Source organism: Eretmochelys imbricata, chromosome 17 (assembly GCF_965152235.1).
Source record: "Eretmochelys imbricata isolate rEreImb1 chromosome 17, rEreImb1.hap1, whole genome shotgun sequence".
Classification (NCBI taxonomy): domain Eukaryota; kingdom Metazoa; phylum Chordata; order Testudines; family Cheloniidae; genus Eretmochelys; species Eretmochelys imbricata.
Window position 1 is genome coordinate 8753541 of NC_135588.1, and position 23000 is coordinate 8776540.

A 23000-nucleotide genomic window follows, 5' to 3' on the forward strand; every position below is an offset into this window, starting at 1 on the left:
AGTGCAAAGCCCTGACATGAAGCATGGAATTTGCCTCATCCCACTTTGCAGAGAGCCATGGCTGTTTGAGAATGGGAACATTTCATCCATCATGTGTGTTTGGCTCCATTTTGCACCCTCACTGCCACAAACTGCTCTTCTCATAGTTAGAGGAAGGAAAGGCTTTGCCCCGTTTCCCCACTGCTTCCCAACAAGGAGTGAATCAAGACTTCAGTTACAACCAAACCAAGAACGGGGAGATATAATCAAGATCTGGCCGTTGATCATATGGCAACTTGGGTAAGAATTTAGCACTTCCAGCTACGATAAATGGGAAATAAAATATTCACCTATAATTCCAGTGCACCCCTCTTCTGTTCATGCAGTCTCAAACTGTTGGCGGCTGGCTGTGCTGACCAACCCTTAACAGACTATACTGCGCTTTTCCTGGAGGAGCTCCTATGAATAGATTCTCAAAACTGGTGGGAAGAGCGGAATGAGACTGGTCGTAAAAGGGGCAGCGAGCGCACAGAACAGCAGGAACCTCACATTAAGGCTCAGAATAGGCAACCGATAAATTATTCTGCATTAGTTAAACACCAACCCTGTGTGGCTTGTTAAGCACAGAAGATTTCGGTTTGGAATTTCAACTGAAAATCCGCTTACCTGCCTTTCCCCCCACCCCTGAAATCCCTTAAATTCCATGACAGATTTGAGGAGGAGGAGGATAGCAAAAGTTTCAGGATGTCTTTGTTGGAATGGGGGCAGGGGGAGGAAGGGAGAAATGGCGAGTGTTTGGGCAAAAGGCTGGAAGGGGAGAGCTACCCGCCGATACACATACAAACACAGCTGTGTCAACTAATACATCCAGTTAATTGCAGCTCCAGCAGCCCACTTCCTCCCAGATCCCAGAAGCAGCCTTGCCACTAATTGAAGGGCTACACTACAGAGAACGAAAGAGCAGAGCAGGCATTAGAGTGGGGGAGGGACCAAGAGGGCTCAATCAAAAAGAAAAATCTACTTGACATTTCAAGTAGAAATAGTGACTATTGCCCAGAGGAGGTGGCATGGAGAAAACACTGGGGCGAGAGTCAGGAGACATGGGGTCTATTTCCTGCCCCTGCCATTGACCAACACGTGACCATGGGCAAATCACTTCACCTCTCATGCCTCACTTTCCTCGTGTGTAAAATACTTACCCCTTGCTTTGTAATAAGCGTGGAAATCTACAGATGAAGTTCTATGAAAGCCTAGTACACATGCACTCTACTCACATAATGGAGTTTCACTGCTTCTTCCTCCAGCCTTGTGCAAACACCGTCATTGGGCTCCGTTCCCAATAGTCATGCTGTGCATACTGGCCACCGGAAAGAGCCTTACACCAGTGTTCAGTTCCATTGAACTGCAGTCAGCATCGACATGCTAACAGAATGGGAAGGGTGAACTAAGCAGACATTAAAGATAACTCCTCCTCCTCCCTTCCGCCCCTTTTCAAATGCCTTCCAAAGGCCCCAACCTGGGTAGTCACTAGCAGTCAGTGACTGGAATAACTACAAGTTGAGAAAATACTAGTAAGATGGAAAAATGCATCTCAGCTCCTTCAAAGAGAGCTTGCACTGACTTAGTTAATGCAAGAGACTGATTAAGCTTGGATGAGGTATGGGGGATTGCAAGAAAGCTATTTCAGAGCAGACCGTAGCAAGTAAACACCTGCGGACTCTGGCTGCAAAGCAGAAACAAAACCACGGAATAAAATAAGAAACCTGCATCCAGAGGTTCCATCAGAGAAATGAGATGATGGGGATGTTGCATATCATGTAAGAGGTGCTCAACCTTCTTCACTGTGTGCTGGGTTAAGAAAAAAACAACAACCCCACAACAACTTTCCCCCCACATATCCCTGTCAAGCCATAAAGAAAGGGAGGGTGGTTAAAGCCCTGCCTGGACCGGCAGGCAGCAACCCCTGGCTGTAAACTGCAGATTACACCTACTTGTACCTGCACAGAAAGCTTCCTTCCAGGCTGGAGCGCAAATGAAATTCATCGCAGGGGAAGTGCCATGCCCAGCTTTCATTAGCAAAGAGTGATACAGCAGGCATGCAGATTCTAAGAGTGAGATCTTTACTGAGCATGCATAAAAAGTCAGTGCTATGCATTGAAAGGCCCTGTGTTTGGGAGCAGCCTGATCCCTTCCCAGTTTGCATCCCTGAGCAACTAGGTTGTTCCACCTGAAACCTCACCCTCACATCATAATACAGCCTGCTTGTGTCAAATAGCCTGGCAGGCATAGTCCTGGATGGATCCCAGGCCTCTGAAAACAACAGGAGCTTGATACGCTCTGCACAAAGCGGGCAGGTCTGAGACTGAGGGAGGACGGGCAAAACAGAGCAGGAGCAAACTATTCTCAATGACCCGGTCAACATACCCAGCACTGAGACCAGCAGACTCATTAGTGAACCAAAACCTATTTAATTCATTGTTACATTACTTACAACCCAGTTAGTGCCACGCTAGACATCAGCGCCCTAGGTGAAGGCTTCTGAGTTTCTCCCTCTCTGACAACACCATTTTAAATCTGTCTAAACAGCCACCTCTCTGCCAGTTCTTTGGATACAAAACTAACACAGACACGGCACAGCAGGTACATGGCCCCCCTGCCCAACCCACAAAGGATGTGATTCTGTTACAGCTCCCTGTTTGAGAGCTTGCTCAGGACAATCTTCCTCTGTCCAGGGTAACCCACTGGTCAGAGTGCATTGTATCTCCCCCTTCCCCCTTTGTGGCTGATCTACAGATGATGCAAGTCTGTTAGAGCCCCCAGCTTCAGAGTTTTTCGGCTCTTTAGGCTAATGCTTTCAGCCCTGGAGATCCCTGGTTCAATGCCTGGTGTCAACCAAGCACATAGCATACACTGACCTGTGGGTTACACATCGTTCTTCCAAAGGCGCATGTTAGTAGATAATAGCGCTAAGACATCGGCACCTGTTAAAGGTCATGAGAGAGGCATGGTCCAGCGGTTAGATCATCAGACAGACTCAGGAATTCCATTCTCTGTTACTGACTCAGTGTGTGGCCTTGGGCAAGCCACTTAACCTCTCTGTGCCTCAGTTTACCCATATGCAAAATGAAGATAAGGATCCTTGCCCACCTCAGAAATATGTCGAGAGACTTGATGAATTAGTGCCTGAAAAGTGCTCTCAGATCCTCAGCTGAAATGTGCTATAGAAGAAGTTCAAACAATTACTGTTACTGAGAGTATCTTCTGAACTATGAAACGGCTTGTGCAGAGCGACAGCACCAGCACAATGACAAACACAGGAGTGGAGTCTGAAAAAAAATATAAGAAAAGCCTCTTGTATGTGTGACTGCTAGGGTCTGGAGGGCTGAGCTTGTTGGTGAGAATTTGACTTGCCTGGTTGGGGGACCCCTGAAGGCAGGGCTGTGGAAGCGTCAGACTGTGGCACCCAGCATAATTCAGCAATAAACACAGTCAACTATGGCGACATCCTCCCACACCCCTTCCTGTTTCTTGTAGCGGAGGACGTATGGCTGCACCAATTGTGCGGGAAGGAGTAGGCTATAGAAGAGATCCTCCAGAGCTGCCTGAGTTGGCTAACCAACACGTTACACCAGAGACAAAGAACCACTCAGCACCCTCAGCATAAAGGAAGGAAGGATCATCTTGTGCCCAGGGCTGGAACTCAGGAGGCCTGGGTTGAGTTCCTGGCTGTATCACAGACTTCCAGTGTGAACTTGGGCAAATCACAGTTTCTCTGTGCGTCCGTTTAGCCTGTCTGAAAAATGGGGATACCACCACCCCATTTCTCCTGGCTTTTGTCGGTCTCATCTATTCATAGATTCCAAGGCCAGAAGGGATCATTGTGATCATCTAGGCTTACTTCCTGTATAACCCAGGCCAGAGAACTCCCCCAAAATAATTACTGGGGCAGATCTTTTAGAAAAAAATCCAATCTTGATTTAAAAAGGATCAGTGATGGTGAATCCACCACAACCTTTGGTAAATTGTTCCAATGGTTAATTATCCTCACTGTAACATTTTACACCTTATTTCCAGTCTGAATTTCTCTAGCTTCAACTTCCAGCCACTAGATAGTATTCTACCTTTCTCTGCCAGATTGAAGAGCCCCATTTTCAAGTATTTATTCCCCAGACTATAACAGACTATAATCAAGTCACCCCTTAAGCTAAATAAATGGAGCTCCTTGAGTCTATCACTCTAAGGCAGTTAGAAAACTCTAAAGGTTTTCTAATCCTTTGATCTTTCTTGTGGCTCTTCTTTGAACCCTCTCCAATTTTTCAACATCCCTCTTGAACTGTGGGCACCAGAAGTGGACATGGCAGTTCCAGTACAGGAGTAAAATAACCCCTTTACTCCATTCCCCTGTGTATGCGTCCAAGGATCCCCTTAGCCATTTTGGCCACAGCTGACTCTTTCAGAGTCACTGCTTCCCAGGAGAGAGTCTCCCCCAGCACATTCTGTAAGCACGGCCTATGTTCTTTGCTCCTAGATGTGCACATATTTACATTGAGCCGTATTAAAATGAATATTGATTTTTGTTTGTGCTCAGTTTAGCGAGAAGTCCATATTGCTCTGTATCAGTGACCTGTCCTCCTCATTTATTAACCACTCCCCCAATTTTTGGGTCATCTGCAAACTTTATCAGTGATGATTTTATGTTTTCTTCCAAGTCATTGATAAAAATGTTAAATAACACAGGACCAAAAACCAGTCCCTGAGGGACCTCACTAGAAACACATCCACTCGATGATGATTTCCCATTTACAATTACATTTTGAGAGCTATCAGTCTGTAATCCAGTTAATGTGTACCATGTTAATTGTTTACTATTCTAGTTTTTTAATCAAAATGTTGTGCAGTAGCAAGTCAAAGGCCTTACAGAAGTCTAAGTATGTTACCTCAAAACTATTATTTTTATCAACCAAACTCATAATTTCATAAAAAAAGATATTAAATTTGACAATTAATTTTCCATTAGCCAGTGTTGATCATTAATTACATTACCCTCCTTTAATTCTTTATTGATCAAGTCCTGTACCAGCAGCTCCATCATCTTGCTCGGGACTGATGTCAAACTGACAGGCCTATAACTACTCGAATCATCCTATTTATCCTTTTAAAATACTGGCACAACATGAGTGTTCTTCCAGTCTTCTGTAACTTTCCTAGTGTTCCAAAGCTTATTGAAAATGAACATAACTGTACAGTGAGCTCCTCAGACAGCTCTTTTAAAACTCCTGAATGCAAGTTATCGGGACCTGCTGTTTTTAAAATGTCTAACTTTTGTAGCTGCTGTTTAATATTCTCATGAGATACGAGTGGAATGGAAAGTGTTATCACCATATGATGAGATTACATCATCCATTCCCCCCACCCCCCAGTAAAGAACTTTAATATTCATTGAACACATCTGCCTTTTCTGCATTATTATTGATAATTCAACCATTTCCATCTAATAATGGACCATGGTTAGGATTCTTTTTGTTCCTAATATATTAAAAAAACCTTCATATTGTCCTTAACTTTGTTGGCCATAGATTTCTCTTTATGTCCCTTTGTTCCACATTCAGCACAATGGGGTTGGGGCCTCTTGGCACTACTGTAATATAATAAATAGTACAGTCCAGGGGAGAGTAACATCGGCATGTGTGAAAATGAGAAGAGGGAAACCCCATAAGGACTTCGGAGAGATGGGCTCAAGAAAGAGAGTGAGCAGCATAAACCAACTCATTACAAAGGAGACCTACTGGTGAGGCACGGTTCCATTGCTAGGGGATAACAGATGCAGGAAAGAAGTAGCCAAAAAACGCTGGTGAATGAACCCTCTAAAGCAGTGGTTCTTAACCTTTACTGCAGCCTGCACCCTTTTTGGTTCTCAAAATATGGTCTCGCACCCCTTATAAAAAATCGTTGAAGTAGGTTAGTTCTTTAAACCTAGGTATATTTTTTGTTTGTATATTACAGTAATCGTTAAAAAATGTATCATGTTAATAAATACATAGGTTTGATGAAAGAAAGTAGTTGTACTTACGTGCCTGTGCTTAATGTGTGTTTTCGATGATTTACCTTCTTAAAAAAATCTGGCTGTCTTGCACCCCCAGAAAGGGCATCTCGCACCCCCAGGGGGTGCGTGCACCCCAGGTTAAGAACCACTGCTCTAAAGAATAAAAGGATTACAATCCTATTGCTCTTAAATACCATAAGATACCATAGTAACTTTTTCTAAGGATGTGGTAGGCCTAACAGGACAGCATACTCTTCTCCATTCAGGGCTGCTGTTAGGGTTAGGTCCCCAAGGCAGCCACCTATGGTGCTGAATTTTCAAGGGCATCTCCGCCAGGATAGTGCCTATCCATAGTTAGGAGTGAGAGCAGCAGCCATTAGATGCTCCCTATTGTCACACCTCCAGCCTGGCCATCCCTCAGCACTGGTATTAGGGTCCTGGGGACTATGGCCCCAATGCAGCTCTAGCCTTACAGTATCCCTGGAAAAGCCAGCTTCTAGACAAAGGAAGGAATAGATGCTCTGACTAGGGCCTCAAACTCTCTAGCACAAACCCTGTCTCCCAGTTCCACAAATGTTCCTCTTTTCCTTGTAAGAGAGCAGAGAAATAATTAGAAGATTCAGGTCTGATTTTCAGAGGTGCAGAGCCCCTGCAGATTAAGCTAGAGTCATGGGTGTCAGCACAGCCGAAAACGAGGACCGGAATTTTTAACCAAGTAACTAAGGATTTGCTTTACTTTCACGAGTCATTTTTTTAAAGGGAGTAACGTTAAAACATTAAAAAGCACATGGTATTGCCAACCCCAAACATTCAAAAATAATGAGTCAGGCCTCAAAAAATATCATGAGATTAGTTAAAAAATCATGAGGTTGGGTTTTTTGTTTTTTTTTTTTTTTCCAAAGTGTGGGGTTTTTTTTAAAATTTGTTTACTGTTTTCTGAGTGTTTGGTCTGCACTTGGGTCAGCTTTTCTTCACCACCACAGACTAGAAATTTCTTTTATTTAATATGAAAGGTGAGACTCTCAAATAATTACTGGGGTTTCAGGAAAAACAACAAATATCACAAGACTTTTGATAAAATAATGAGAGTTGGCAACACTGAGGATACATTAAACATGCCCAGAGAATTAAGCCTAGCAAACAAATATGTATTTCGGACTCTAAATTCTTTGAGGCAGGGACTGTGATTTCCTGTATGCACAGCACCTAGCACAATGGGGATTGAGACCTCTAGGTACTATTACAATTTAAATGTTAAATAATAACGTGTGAACAGGTAGGCAGCATTTATACATACATACACTGCACTGTGTGAACATTCATGAAGTCATGAATGTTTCCAAACTGGGATTTCCAGAAGGGACTGTAGATTTTTTTGGAGGGAAGTGGGGGGGGGGAAGCAGGAGGGAGAAGAGGAGACAGCACCAATTCCGAATGTATTCCCCTTCACCATTTAAAACACGTGATTTTATACCAAAAACTCTTTCTTGCTTCTTAGAATATACTGTTTTAAACGTGAGTTAGATAGAAAAAAGTAGAGATCATGTTCGTTGATCTTAAAAAAAAAGTGTGAAATCTAGAATTCAAAATTCGCTATAGGTTGAGTAGGAAAGAAGGTGGAGGGGGAGAACTGATATCCTCTTTTCAAACAATGTTAGCCGTAGCTTTGATCAGCACAGAAAAGCTTTAAAAGGCTCCCAGCTGTCATTCCAAATGGATTCTCTCTTGCATTATTCTTTTCATTAGCCAGTTATCCTTTTTGTGGGACCTTTAGGTTTAATTTCGAAAGGTTCAGACTCAAAACCACGCAGCATCCCAGTATGAAACATTTTGGGGGGTATTCTGTGCAACTGTCATGTTTAGTTGTGTGCATGTGCAGAGGAAGGCTATGCCAAATAGACAATATCCCCTACCCCCTATATTTACAACCCTAACTTTTCTACCGTCTTTCTCTCAATTCCCCCTTAAAAAAACCTCACATCTAAGTTTAACAAAAACACCCAACATACAGTGTTTAGAGAGAAAGAAAAAATCCCAGAGAAATCAACATTTATATAAAGGCGATGAAAGATCTGGGTTCTACCAAAGCATTTATAGCAAAATATTTTATGTTAATTAGTTTGCTTGAGTTTGAATGAAGATTCCACCCAAAGTTCTAAAAGTCTGTAAATGTCAGACATATAATCATCTAAATTATGTCTGAGCAAATTTTATAGTATCTTGAAGGTAAAACCAATATACTTTTTAAAGAAATGGGGCAGCCCAGTCTTTAAAATGCCAAATAGAGGTGAACAAACAAGAAGTTACAAGGTGGGCCTTCAGGGAAATGGAAAATTCTTTTCCTGAGCTTCTGATCAATCCTATTAACATCTTTAATGTCTACAAGTCTGCTCAGAGTTCTTTAGTGTGACTGCCACATTAAGTGTTTCCCTTTGTCTTAAAATGCAGCGTTATATCAAGCTTATTAAAATCTGTTTCACCAGGTCAGGAAATTAGTGAACTTCAGATAAAGCACATCATGCATAATTGGAACCTCATTAAACAGCCTATCATGTTGTTCAAGGCACAGTCCCCCACTATGTAAAGTGTATGTATGGCATATGGCAAGATTTTGTAGGAGAATTCTCAACCTCAGACACCAGTAATGGAGTTCACACAGCATGTGTGTGTTTGCAGATGAGTGTTGTTATGAACAATATTTCTCTTCTGAAACTTGGACAAAAATGATAAAACCCAAATACAGTTAATTTAAAATTTGGCACTTCCGATTTATGTCCTGTAAAAGATCCATTTTTCAGCTGTTTACGGCTCTTGGGTGATGGCTTTTAAAATGGGAATGATGCACTTTTGTCCAGTAATTACTTTATGCATCAGTGAGACAAAGCTGCTTATTTGTCTGCAAATTATTGTTGTGTCTTCTCAAGTGTAATAACCCCTTGCAATTATTTCACCATACAGAACTGGCAAACTTCTTAAAGGCAAATGGTTTGTTCTAAGAAAAATTATTTTTTTTAAAGAAACCTAACGCTTGTAGCTATTTTATTTTCATTCTGTTTTTACAATGTTCATGGCCTACAGCAGTTTAATGAACATCCCACAGATTTCTGTAATGTGGCCACCAACTGCCTTGTTAATCCATATGTGGTCCATAGATGCTACAGTTCCCAGCATGCAATGCTTTACCTTGATTTATAATGTGGAGACCCCTAATAGTAACTAGTGAAACAGACAGAATTATAGCCTTCAGCCGACGTAGGTGAAAGGGACTTTAAACTAAATCATGTTCTAAGAGGGACTAATTCCATTCAGTACTAAACTGATGTGTTTGATGGAAACATTTCTCATTTTAAACCTAGAGGCCAGGCATTATCATACATTTTTAATAAACACAATTGATTAATGAAACTATCATTGTAGGGGGAGGGATGTCACCGCATTCAGGCTTGCCATTATAGCATGCAAGTTCTGAATTCTGGCCACCCGTTGTTGACTGAACAAGGAAGGGGTTGAAGGGAATAGCATTAAAGCATATATTTCAAGTGCAGCCAAGTGGCACCAATGCTTCAGACCTCATTTCAGTTGCTTCAAAAGGTACCAAAAAGACAAGCTTCTTTGTTTAAACATTTAGCTTATAAAAAAACATTCTCCAACTCTACGTATACGTGCTACAAAGGGGAAGATCTCCAGTATTAGCTCCAGTATACATCTCTTGAATTTAGCAAAGGCCTAACAAGAGCCAATGACTGGAAGCTGAAGTTAGACAAAAATCACATTGAAAATAAGATGCATTTTAACAGAGGACAATTAACCATTTGACCAGATTACCAAGAGATGGTAAAATCTCTGTCATCTGAAGGCCATAAATCGAGATCGATGCCTTTCTAAAAGATAAGATCTAGTTCAGCCACACATTACTGGGTTCAACAGAGTTCACTTACATATTACAAAAGAATAATTCTCTTCACTGCAGGAATCGCAGGGTGAAATGGTGGGGCCTGTGCTATACAGGAGGTCAGGTTAGAGAGTCCTAGTGCTTGGTCTTTAAACCTTTACAGTGCCAGTGAGTGGTCTGCATATTATAGGTCCTGAAAAAGGTTTCCTGGGAGGTAACGTAAAATGTAACTGCCCGATTTGAAATCTTATTACTTGAACAGATTGAAAAATTTGTAATTTCAAAATTGTCCAATGCAAAGAAGGGGACAAATTTTTGTGAATATTTTTGTAAAAAAAGTTCTCATTTTTGACTGGCTCCGCTTATTACATGAGGTTACATTTTAAATCTGTATTTTAATATTTATATGAGCATTTGCATGCTATTCAGTCTATTACAACTAACTTTAGAGGGTAGGGTTTAGACATATCAGAATCAGCATAATTTGATTACATTGCTTTTTCTATAGGGTTATCCATGATTTCTGCTATACATGAGCGTTTTCTTTATGCCTCTTTGCTCCTGTGAATAATTATTCCCATTAAATTTTCCATTTGCTATAGCTGAGGCCTATTAGGAGCCAAAGTTACTATTTAAGAGCGCTCTCTGCTATTGCACTGAAGTTGTGAAACCCAGAGAGGCCAGTTCACATTCAAACAACACAGCTACAGTACGAAATAGATAGGCTAGTTTTCCCCCTCCACCTGGGACTGCTCATTTTCAGGGCAATGACCCTGTCTCTCTCTGATAGCAGTCTCAACATCTGGGTCATGGATCGGTGGAATAGTTAGAACCTAACCAGGAGATAGATTCCTTGAGGACAGACAAGCACTGGGAGGTCTGACCTCATGGAATGTTTTAACAGCCCTCACAAATTCAATGATTTTGAGAGGTTCTTTACTGCTTTGGGACATTTTCTATCGAGTGGCTTTTAAGGCATCCATATATAAAACATTTGTAAATTTTGAAACTTTATTAAGACATGACATTTAGGGAAAACTTCACAAGCACTTATGTGGGAGGTTCGGAAAACCGCGTGGAAGTTATTATGCTGGCAAAGGGTCCTACCAGAAACTTCCAGGGGCTGGAAACTTTGGAAGTGCTCAGTGTTGGCCTAACTCTGTTGCCACTGAAATCAATGGGAGTTTTACCATTGACCCCAGTGGGAGCAAAGTTGGACCAACACCGATTGCTTCTGAAAATCCCATCCTCAATTTATTGGCCATGGTAATATTTTTTAGGTCAGACCATTCCTCTTGCCTGTACAAGTGAAAATGAGATTCTTCTGCGCTAAAACATCCTAAGAATACAAAGGGCTTCTGCTGGGCGTCAGGGGATTGCACCTTTCTGAGTGACTGGCTCAGTTTCTGGTTCTTTATTAACCTGTTCTAAGAATTCTACTCAGTTCCTTAACCTGCACCCATCACCATGGTATCTAGTAGTGCATTAAGTGGAATGATAAACTGTTTCATGTGGTGCTTTCCATCTGTCTGTCTTCTCCACAGACTATTAGATGGATGTGTGTGCATATGTATACAATATAATTTGCATTTATGAATGACAGGCTGAATGGGAAGTGCTTATTACCACAAGGCTATCTAGAAATATAATATTCAAAACAGATCCTAGTACGGATAAGGAAAGTACTACTTACAGTATTTACATTGGGGTTAAAACCTAGGTAAAAATTTTTCCTGCGACAAAAAAAACACCAAACTTAATCGGCCAAGAAAGCAGAACTTAATGGGGTATTTCATGGTTAGTGGTTTATGTGCACTGAAATATTAATTTTTTACTTTATTACCTACATTTTTAAGGGTTCCCTGCTCATGGGAAGCACATGTATCCTGCATGCATGCACTTCAGCGTCTCATCCCAGGTGAAAGACATGCAAACTTTCAAATTAATTTGTATGTGTATATGTGGGGGAAGAGTCCAGTCTGCCATTTGCTTTCATTGATGGAAATTAAAACTGAAAGGTTTGAAGAATGATAATTAAGCTTACTCTGGTAGATTTAATAAGTTCTTTGTAAATCATTTTACACCATGCAGACGCCACCAGCATTTTTTAGGTGAACAAAGGCATGCAGTGCTGGAAGGATTAGATCAGCGTTTAAGCAGTATGGGAAGGGCTAGAAGGAAGAGTGAGAAACAGCTCTAACTTTGTTTTGCATTTCTTACCATAACAAGTTTAAACAATTTACTAACGTGACTTGTGTTTACCCAGCCACAATACTTTGAACCACAGAATGCCAAAGACAGGTTTACTTTTTTTGAAAAAAAAAAAAAAAATTAAGATCAGTCATTAAAATATCACACTGTGACAAGCTTTGTTACTGCTTCCAACATGGCTCAACTACTGGGGACCTGACTAAAGCCCCCTCCATACAACACTGTCAGGGTAAGGGGGCCAAGTGTGAATATAATTTACTCCCACTTTAAAGCACTGTTACGCTGCCAGAGAAGTGTAGAGTGGCCTTAGTGTAAATGAGAATCTCGTCTTGGGTCTTTAAAATGCCATGTACATCTTTAGCAGAATGCATTTAGGACCAGACCAGTGGAACTACGCTGACTTGCACCAGCTGAGGTGTGTTAGGCTAGTTTACACCAGCGGATGATCTGGCCCTCAGAGTTGAACAACATTTACTTTCAGAAATTGTGTATGGTGCTCCCCTCCCCCTCTTTTACAAGTACATTATCTAGCTATAATATCTAGCTAAACCTAAACGTTTATTTTGTGCCATGCATTCAGACTACAAATATATTCCCTTCTCCTCAATCAAATGCTGGTCCCCACTGTAGATTTCTTGTGAGGAGCACACAACAGAGTGAGGGGTGAAGAGCTGTCGTGGGGGGGGGGGGGGGGGGAGAGAATAAATCTTGCAGGTTTTTGGCATTTTCTTTTTCACGTCATAAGTTGGTAAATATTTTAACTATTTCTCGACCCTCCTTCTTCCTCTCTGAAATTCTCAAACAGAGCCTTAAATTATATTATTACAAATATTATTACAAAATTTATTACAAAAATTACCCCCTTCCTGACACCCCCAACTCTCCTCCTCCCCACCCCCAAATCCACAATGTAGCCCTTTATATTACCTGTAAAGCATATGGGATAGTTACGGTTATATGAATATTGCTTTTCTACACCAGTTACTCACAGACTAAGTAGGCTTCAAGGTAACGTGGTTTTGAGTAGCTACCATGGAAGAAATTAAACTAAGGCTTTCAGATTTAAAATCATATTTTTAAAAATACTGTCAATAATGGAAAACCTAAAAGTTATCTTAGATTGTCAGCTATTTGGGGGCAGGGACTCCTCTTTTTGTTCCGTGGTAGTACAGTGCCTAGCGCAATGGGGACTTGGTCCATGATTGGGCCTCCTAGGCACTACTGTAATATAAATAATAAGTAAATACATTTTTCTTTTCTCTGAAAAGTTCATATAAATATTTGCTTCTCCCCTCCCCCCATATCTAAACACTTCACTGTGCTGAAAAAAATAATTAAAAACCCCAAGAAATAATTCCAACAGTCAAAACCCTGCAATGACAATCCACCATGACTATGATGGAGGAAAATATAATTCCGGTAAAGAAACACATTTCAATTACAAACGTCCAAGGAGGAGTCACAGGTATTGATCTGCAAAGGGCTCTGCACGGGGCAACTCTTGCGCTCCCACCTAGGGTAGTCTTTTTTTAAATGATGACAGGGCTGTTATTTATTTTCTTTTAATATTTAAATGTGTTTCACTCCAAAAACAGATCTCTCCTCATCAGTGCAAAAGAGTTCACAAACAGCGTATGGATCTGATCCTCACCCCACTGCTGCCGATGGCACAAAGTCCACTGAAGTTAATGGTGCAGAATCAGACTTTATAAGAATAATGCTGCTTTAACATGTAGGTATTCTTCACCAACACTATAAATGTGTCTTTCTCGTTTTATCATCTCTGCTGTAAACATATCTAATATGCAATATTCACTCCGTGAGTTCTTCAAACAGTGGGTCACACACTTCAAGTGATGATCTTTTTATTCTTTTATTAAATTGTCATTGGTACTGGTTATTTGGTATGTCCAAACCAAAATATGAAACTGCAAGCTAAGAGAGCAGCAACACAGCTTGTCCATTGTAAACGATTTATTATTGTTTTTTTTTTCTACCTCAGTTGCTTACAGGAAAAAAAAGTAATTAAAAAAAAAAAGCACAGATGAACTATTTACAAAATGAGAAAATTGACAATAGCCGAAATGTTTGCAAATCATGCACACTAGGAAAAGTTCACAAAAGCAAAGCAATTCATAGCAAAACCAAAACAAAATAATAAAAAAGCCATACAGATTTTAAAAAAGCAGAAGAATAAAAAGGAAACTAACCAATTATTACATCAAGCATCTTTAATGAAAAGAACAGCATAGGTGTGTATGTAGAGCCTTGGACACGGACATTTTAAACAAGTGGATTAACAAACATTAAAATGCATTACAGTTCTACTGTAAGCATGCAATTTACTTCTCACAAACTTATAAAATTGTTAGAAGCACTTTTTTTTTTTAATAAAAAGGAGAATTTAAATGCAACGTGTGCTTTCAACCATACAGCTCAGAACTTAGTTCTGTTAGAAACAAAGCCAATAATGGGAAGACGTATAAAACACTTCATATATTTGTGCAGAGGTTAAAGGTTAAGAGGTGCACTACTCATGCTGGCAGCTCAGTTCCTGCTGTTCTTGCAAGAACTTTAATTCTGCCAGTGGTTTACAAGTGAAGCCTGGAGGTAAAAGTGACGACAGCATCTGAACTTCGGAAAGCATAGCCTATTCCAAGACAGGGAACTGTCTAAGAGCTTTGAAGGTGGTTATTTTATTATTTTTTTCCTATGTGTGGAAGAATGGGATGATTTAGTGTTTGTTTTGGAGGTGGGGGGTGGGGGGGTTGGTAGCCTCTAATTACCCACAGCTTACTTTGATGAACACTTTCAGGGAGACATCACCATAGTCAAACTTTTCTGTTTTCAAAACAGAACTCTCAGTTATTAGAATTTCAACTACTGAAAGATCTGTAAAAACAAATAAGTAATAATCATGCAATTGCCAACTTCACAGATTAAATTTTCACGGATACATGATCATAATACTTTGAATAATTAGATTCAGTTGTCTGGCTTGCCCAATAATCTTAGCTATATGTTACCAGCCCTCCTGCATGATAATGACGACTTTTATTGATACTAAATATGCTGTATATCAAAAAGCATCAACATTTCAGTTTGGGGGCTTTTTATAGGACTTCATCATAATTTCCATTTCCCTAAAATTATTTCTACAAAGTTTGTGAGAAGTCATGCCTTTATAACGTCAACTAACGCCCGCCTCCATTCTCTTTGTGAGTTACATTCCGTGTGGGCATTAAAAACTCATATAAAGCAGAGGAAACAAAAATAAGAAAAAGCAAACTCAAGCAGTGAGGATATGGAGCCTTTAAAAATAATAATAATAATAATAATAATAATAAAAAAAATAAGTCCAGTCAATCAAACCAGCCAGTAAGAGCAGCATTTTTTCAGTGGACATTGATATTAAACATGGACCACCCAGGCTGTCTCTGTCTGTCTCTTTCTCTCATTAGCACTGTAGTAAACCCCGATTAATTTGTTATGCATCTTTAAGAACTAGTTGATAAAAATTATGTCTTGTGAAATCGGCAAATAGTCTGCAAAGTGAAATAAGAACAGAAATTAATAGATTAAACTGAAAAGATAAGTCCCAGAAATTAAAAAAAAAAATAAAATAAAAAAGTGAAACAGGATAGGGAGTGATTATAATAATAATAATTTTAAAATGACTATGTACTAAGCTATTAAAGCCTAGAGAAAAAAAACTTGATGAGAGAAGATAGAACAGTTGCCAAAGTGATTTACATTCCTGCTGCCTTTCAAGCTAAGGGCTGTCACCTACTTCGATCGAAGTATAATACAGGAGACAGAGGGGGCATCATTCAAACAGACAAATAGTGAGAGAGCAAAGAACCTTCTTTCCAAATGACCAAAACAAAAATGCAAACAGGTGGATCATGACATTTGTAGCATTGTTTCGCTTTGACAACAGTAAATATCACATTACAACACAATATTGACTGCTGGCATTTTAAAAAAAGAAAAGAAAAAGAAAATGGTTGGTGTAACCTGAAAAGGCAACTGGACTAAAGGGCGCTGATATTAAAATAGATGCAACCATAATACAGTTCTTTGAAATGGTAACTGTTAATAGCACAGTTTTGCAATACTTTATTTTTATAATACAAGGAACACTATAATTTCCTTGAAATTAGCTGACTTATTATAGCACAGACATCAGAAGAGCACTATATTAAGGTTCTGTGACACATCTGTACTCTAATAAGCAGCGACGTCAGGACTGCTCCATAACAAACCATTTAAAGTAGCATTCTGACATATGAGATAATGAAGGATAAGTGTATGTACTCATATCAAGGCATTTAGCTACAACAAACTCATTTCTTTCATTCAGCCTTGCCATGAGATCTGCTGGTAGAATGACCCAAGAGAAGATGCAGCCAAACTGAAATAGTGTGGGGATCGTCTTTTTTAGTGAAATCCCACAGAGAACACTGCTTTTACTTCAATACTATGGTGATAGATAGCAGCCTAAAACCCTAAGATATTGCAAACTGTAGTGTTTTGGGACAAGCCTTCAAGGAAAAGAAAAGAAAGAAAAAAAAATAGAGTATTTTGTAGAAATGACCCAAACAGTTCTTCTTTAATCACAATACAACAACGTTTTGGGTGTGTAGGTCATTTTTATTTTTATTTTTTTAAAGGGTATACAAGCCCATATTTTGCTCTGCAAAGTTTGCATGCTCACCTGTTTCCATGCTCAGAACCCCACCTCCATGCACGCAAAGGGGCGCTTCTGCATGTGCAAAAACATGCATGAGAAAATATTATGAATGCAATTTAGGCACCTTGGAAAACTTGGCCTATGCTGTTGAATACTCTAGTATTTTTTTTTAATAAGTGTACTGATTTCTTATGCTTTATTAAAAGCTTCCTTTTCTCTGCTCATTTGTAACAGCCTGTACTGTTCAAAACCTTGATTGCTGTGAAAGCAGGAAGAAGGGTCATTTTCAAAAAATAAACCCTGAAAAAAATGGCTTCCAGTCTCAGGTTTGTAGAGAGGATGCGAAAGGAAAATGCAGAGAACAACAAAAGCAGCTTAGGTACATTAAGACAAATCAATAAAGTAGCATTAATTTAATCAACATTTATATGAAAGATGTGACAAAGATATGTTAGCATGCAATATTCTCTGAACTCTGCATATAAAACCCCTCTCTAAGTTCCGGTGATACAGATAACATATTGAACTTTGGTCCCCTACCTACAGCATTTCCTCACCAGAACATCCTTCTCCCTTACCAGGGAACTGCAGTCTTATAGACAGAACAGCTGTGTGCACATCGTTCATTGCCCTCTCTGCGTGGTAGCAGCTAGTAGGATGCAGAATTGATACAAGTATTTGGCATTACTGAGGGCATGATACTGCACTCCTTGAGCACCTAAATCTCCCAACAATTCCAATGGGTGTCCTAGGTGCAAGGTATGGCCCCAAGTACTGGCTTGACACTGTGGCATTTAAAGTGGTAGCGTCTAGTGAAATTGTGAATCCGTTCTCCTGCGTCTTTCAGCACAACAACGCAGGAGCTCTCGTCCTTTCAATGCATCCTTGTACAACAGCTGGGATACAATCTCCATCCTTGCCCTCCCTTACACAGAGGCTAGCAAAGAGGCAGGAGATTTGGAACATGCTGTCCCCTTAAGTAGTACTGAAAATATTGTGCCTAACTCTGGGAACAGCCACTGGGCACTCACTACACCTTGGCACCACCTCCTAGCATAAGCTGTGCCGTAAGGGCACCACTGCACCTTTAAATTCCGTGCCTTCATCTGCCAACTTGTAAAAGGGGTCTGACACTCCAATATTCGATATTGCATATGGGCTAACATTCCAGAGAGTGCTGTGAAGATTAATATTTATAAGATGCTTTGAGATCCTTAAATGTGCTTCACAAGAGTCAAGTATTTGAAGAGTTCATTAAAAAAATGGAGTAAGCGTTTTTAAAAAACAACAACGTATTTTAAAAAATTTGTTTGTGGGGAATAAATACATTTACACAGTTTCTTATGAAGTGCAAGTCTAAGCAATAGCTAGAGGCCCCTAAATAAAAACACATATAATGATAGTTAGAGTTAAACGATATCTTTACAATTAGTTGCTAGTCCTGTCAATTTTAATCATTTAGTTTATTAAAACCATTTTTCATTGTCTGTCCTTTCTTCATATAGCTCCATCTGATTCAAGAAGTCATGAGAACCTGAAAACCAAGTCCTGAGACAATGTGCAAACGCACTTTAAAAAAAAATTCTCACCACCTTATATTCAAATGCGATTAGCTCAAAACAGGTGTTGAAATGGATTGTATGCATTTTTGTGCCACATCTGGATGGCTTTAATATTATGAAGAGTACTTGTGAAAATGACACATATACCATACAGCTGAGCGGTCAAACCTATTTTGTGAAGAGGGCTGACAACATTTTTAATTATGGCCTGTTAGCCAGGGCTATTTCCCTCGATACAGCAGTTCTCCCAATGGTGTCAATGGGAGGTTTGTACAAAGAACAGCAGCAGAATATGATCCTTATAAATAGCAATTAAACTATTAGTAAAGTTCCAATTATGTTCACTGCATGACTCCGTTGGGTTAAAAGTGATGCAGGGCACCTTTAGAAAAATTGCTACTACAGCCCTTGTTTATTTGACCATTTGTGTGTGCTTTTACCAAATTTGCATGCACAACAGAAGTAACTGCATGTGCAAATCATGCCCGCCATTGAACACTGATGTGGTTTGTAAACACGCACTTCAGCGAGATATCATTGTACTTCAGCATTAGCACTCCTTTGCCACAGGAGCAGTTGCCATCACACTGAACTATTTCAAATGAAGACAGCAATGCGCTGGGTCATGTTACATTTACAAGCACAAGAGGCAGAAATGGAATATTTGTTTTTTAATCCTACAGATCCACATTCATCAAGGGGGCTGGATATACAGTATATGTCAAATGGGCTGGGCGATTAACACCCCTGCTATACAATTTTTTAGTTACGTACGGCAGAGCAATAAGAGTACAGTTTGTGGCTTAAAGGAATACCTATAAAACAAGGTGCCGGAGAAGTTTCTGAAGGCTCTTCCGAGATGGCATTTTCCCCTTCACGCTGCATTCTTAAAAGATGCCCCACACTGTAATGACTCTTCCTCTGGCGAGGGGAAGTGAACACTATACCTGCAGTTAGCCAGAGGAGATCACTATACAGCAACAGCACCCTTTTCACCCAGCTGGATCAAAAATTAACAAGAGCCAAAGAGGGAGCTGAACTTTCTGCCTTTGAAGCTCTCCCAACCCCAGCTGGCCTGGGACATGAGAAATGAAGGCTGGTTCTCAATCTGGAATCTGATTCCTTCTGTGTTTCTTACCAGAAGAGCAAATGTATAGAAAAATGGTCAAAGAAGGTCAATTTTTAGACTTAATATCTTAGACAAAGGGGTTTTTTTTGGTTAGTTTTCTTAAACAGATATTCTTAAAAGCACTTACACACTTACAGAAACCAGAGTCTCAACATTTGTAAAATGTCAAAATAATCAACAACAAAACCAACACTTCCCTTTATGGAAAACTTCTATAGAAACCACTATGGTTCCAAAGGAACTAGATAGCGTTACATGGAAATTACTCTGTCCTATAGAATTTAATAAACAATTTTAATCCTTTCTATAAAATATTTAAACCTATCTGTAGAATTTAAATTGGTCTGACCCAGTATTGTTCTAGAGATTTTCTCCATAAGGGTCTTGTTTTCTTCTTTGCTTAAAAACCCTGTCCTTTACCTGTAGCATTTTCATTAAAGAGACAGTTAAACTTGGTTTCTTAATACTGCGTGCAGTTCTGGTTGCCCCATCTCAAAAAAGATATATTAGAATTGGAAGGAGGACAGAGAAGGGCAACAAAAATGATTAGGGGTATGGAACATACGATGAAAGATTAAAAAGACTGGGACCGGTCGGTTTAGAAAAGAGACGATTATGGGGGGATATGATATAGGTCTATATAATCATGAATGGCATGGGGAAAATGAACAAAGAAGTGTTATTTACCCCTTCACATAACACAAGAACCAGGGGTCACCCAATGAAATTAATAGGCAGCACATTTAAAACAAACAAAAGGAAGTACTTCCTCATGCAACACATAGTCAACCTGTGGAACTCGTTGCCAGGGGATATTGTGAAGGCCAAAAATATAACTGGGTTCAAAAAAAGAACTAGATAAGTTCATGGAGGATAGTTCCACCAATGTCTATTTGCCAAAATGGTGGGGGACGCAAGTCTATGCCAAGGTGTACCTAAGCCTCTGACTGCCAGAAGCTGGGACTGGACAACAGGAGATGGATCACTCAATAAATTACCCTGTTCTGTTCATTCCCTCTGAAGCATCTAGCTTGGAAGACAGGATACTGGGCTAGATGGACCATTGGTCTGACCCAGTATTGCCGTTCTTATGTTCTTAACCTGAGCAAAGTTGTGCTTCTAACATTCTCTTTCTAAGCAATTAAATAAACAGTGCAAGGTGGTGGAACTGATCATGTGTGACCCAAATGACATGGCACGCTAATGAATTTAATGTATAACACAACATAGATTTCCTTTCCATGGTGTCCTGGAAGGCCTTAGCTATTAGTTAGCAGTATTAGTATTAGTCATGACTCTGCTTCTAAAATCTCCCTTAGAATTCTTAAGGTGAAATAAAAAAAAAAAATCATCTGTCATTTCCAATTTAAGTTCTAAGCTGCACTGGCATAAAGCAAAATATAGGGAGAACTAGTTTCAGTGACTGCCTTTTCAAAGTCCCCAGATGAAATCCACGCTGTGTTACGTTAAAAGCCAGCCTACCACTTTAGAACCTTAGGAGATCAAAAATTATGAGTGGCAGTATTAAACTTCCAGTGAATAGAAATCACTAAATGCAGCAAATCTTTGACAGCCACACAAAAGGGAAGGGGTGGGGGTGGGGGTGGAGGGAACTAAACAAACGTGAAGAAAGAATTAGATTGAGCACCATTAGACACCCGACTCTATGAAGGTCACCAGAGACATCTATATAAAATACACTCACGTTGGACTTTTTACTCCAGAACTGCATCCCTAACAAATATAAGCTTACTGTAGAATATGTACATAGAAAAAGGAAAAAAAATTAACCCCAGCAAAGGGATGGCAATAGCTCTTAAATTATCATTCTGGTTAATTTTTTTAAAATTAAAAACTTTGTTTTCAAATAACCAGTACCAATTAACACATTATATTAACAACAATCTTGGCAATATCCTTATGTATATATTATTTGAAGATACATATATATATATATATATGTATCTTCAAAATGGTCACAATTTATCATCGCATGAAATGCTTCCCTGCAGATTTTCCTGCCTCAGCTTGCAGCTATGGATTTAAATAAATCAATCAATCTCCAAATGAAATGTACATACCTGGGAACTGATAGCTGTAACTTGGGGCAAATCCAGGATATCCTCTGCCATATGTTGCAACAAAATTCGGGTAACCTTGAATGCAGAAATATGAATAAAAGAAAATGGCAGATTAGTAAGGTTTTACTCTTTGCTCCTACATCTAATGTAACATTAACACACTGGATGGGCGAAAAGGAAATTTGACTTTTACACAAGGTATGAAAGAACACAGTTTACTCTTCTCATGCAGAACTGCAGGAAAATTTTTCATCTTGAAGGAAAATAAAACATCTGCAGACACATGCTACTCTTCCTGATCACTTTCTCCTTTTGCTATGCATATGAGATCTGTCACTCATATAATTAACATTCACTTTGGTATCTGAAGTCCAAGGACTGTGCATACTTTTTAGCTAGAAGAGTAAATGCCAAATGCTAAGGCTAAACACATAACACGGGTTTGCTCTGACATTTGGAGAGCTTACAATGAATGTACTTTGCTTCAGAGTTATTGACAGTTGGAGATTAAGGTACTAGTAATTCTTCATCCCAAGAGTGTGAAGGACAACAGTTAACACATCAAAGAGTTAGAGGCAGCAATACCAAGGAACTAGAGAGTCAAAGAGGTTTTAGTTTTTCAGGAAAGTAAAATTCAACAGATAAGAAATTTTTCCTGAAGCGACTTGTAACAGCTACAATCAAACAAAGTATTTGCTATTTTCTTATTAGGGCAATACCATTCAAGGACACTTTGTTGTAAATAAAAATGTGTAAGCAAATATATTGAACAACAAATGGTGTACAATTTAACATAAGGTTTCAGCAGTCACATAACATGGTGGAAAAAAACCATGCTTGTGTAACACAGAAAAAAAAAAGCCTGTAAAATCTACAGCTACAAACCCCAGAGGTACATTGCAGATGGTGGAAGAAAACAGTGTTGCAAAGAGGACAAAACCATTTCAAGCAATATTACTGAAAGCATGACGGAGATTTGGGTAACAGCACTGAGAATTAGAGCAAGCTGGTTTGGTCACATTCTCATTAACAAGTAAACTGGCGTGAACTCTTGTTCAGTGGAATCCATTGCTGGCCACGGCTGAGAGCAACAAGTCAATTTGCTAGCGTAGACAGGGCTGTCATGCACAGAGACTGTGCCATTTGGCTTTTTTTTGTCCAATAGGCAATCATAGGTAAGAATTCTACTGTATTATATAAAGACAGTAGGTTTATCTATGCTCAAGAGAAAAACCTGCTTTTGGCTCTTTAAGAGTCTACAGGAGCACCTGAGAATCCCACCCCTTGCACTGGGTAGCGTGAGTGACCCTGGAATGCTGAATGGAGATGGAGTGAACACTAGAAGAGGATCAGAAAAGGCTAAATTACATCCACCTCTGTTAATTTCAGTGGCAGCTATGCGTACATATA

The 23000-nt window shown here is 39.6% G+C and overlaps 1 protein-coding gene across 6 annotated transcripts in view; it reads right to left on the reverse strand.

The window, feature by feature from the left end:
• Positions 1–23000, reverse strand: part of MSI2 (musashi RNA binding protein 2) — a 379996-nt gene that overhangs the window by 44752 nt on the left and 312244 nt on the right. For 5 of the 6 annotated variants that reach the window (XM_077836436.1, XM_077836435.1, XM_077836438.1 and 2 more), the window contains one exon: positions 21591–21665. In XM_077836436.1, the coding sequence (XP_077692562.1) occupies positions 21591–21665 (75 nt within the window). Of the gene's footprint in view, positions 1–14133; positions 15671–21590; positions 21666–23000 lie in introns of those variants that run through there. The other variant, XM_077836441.1, reaches the window with a different exon arrangement.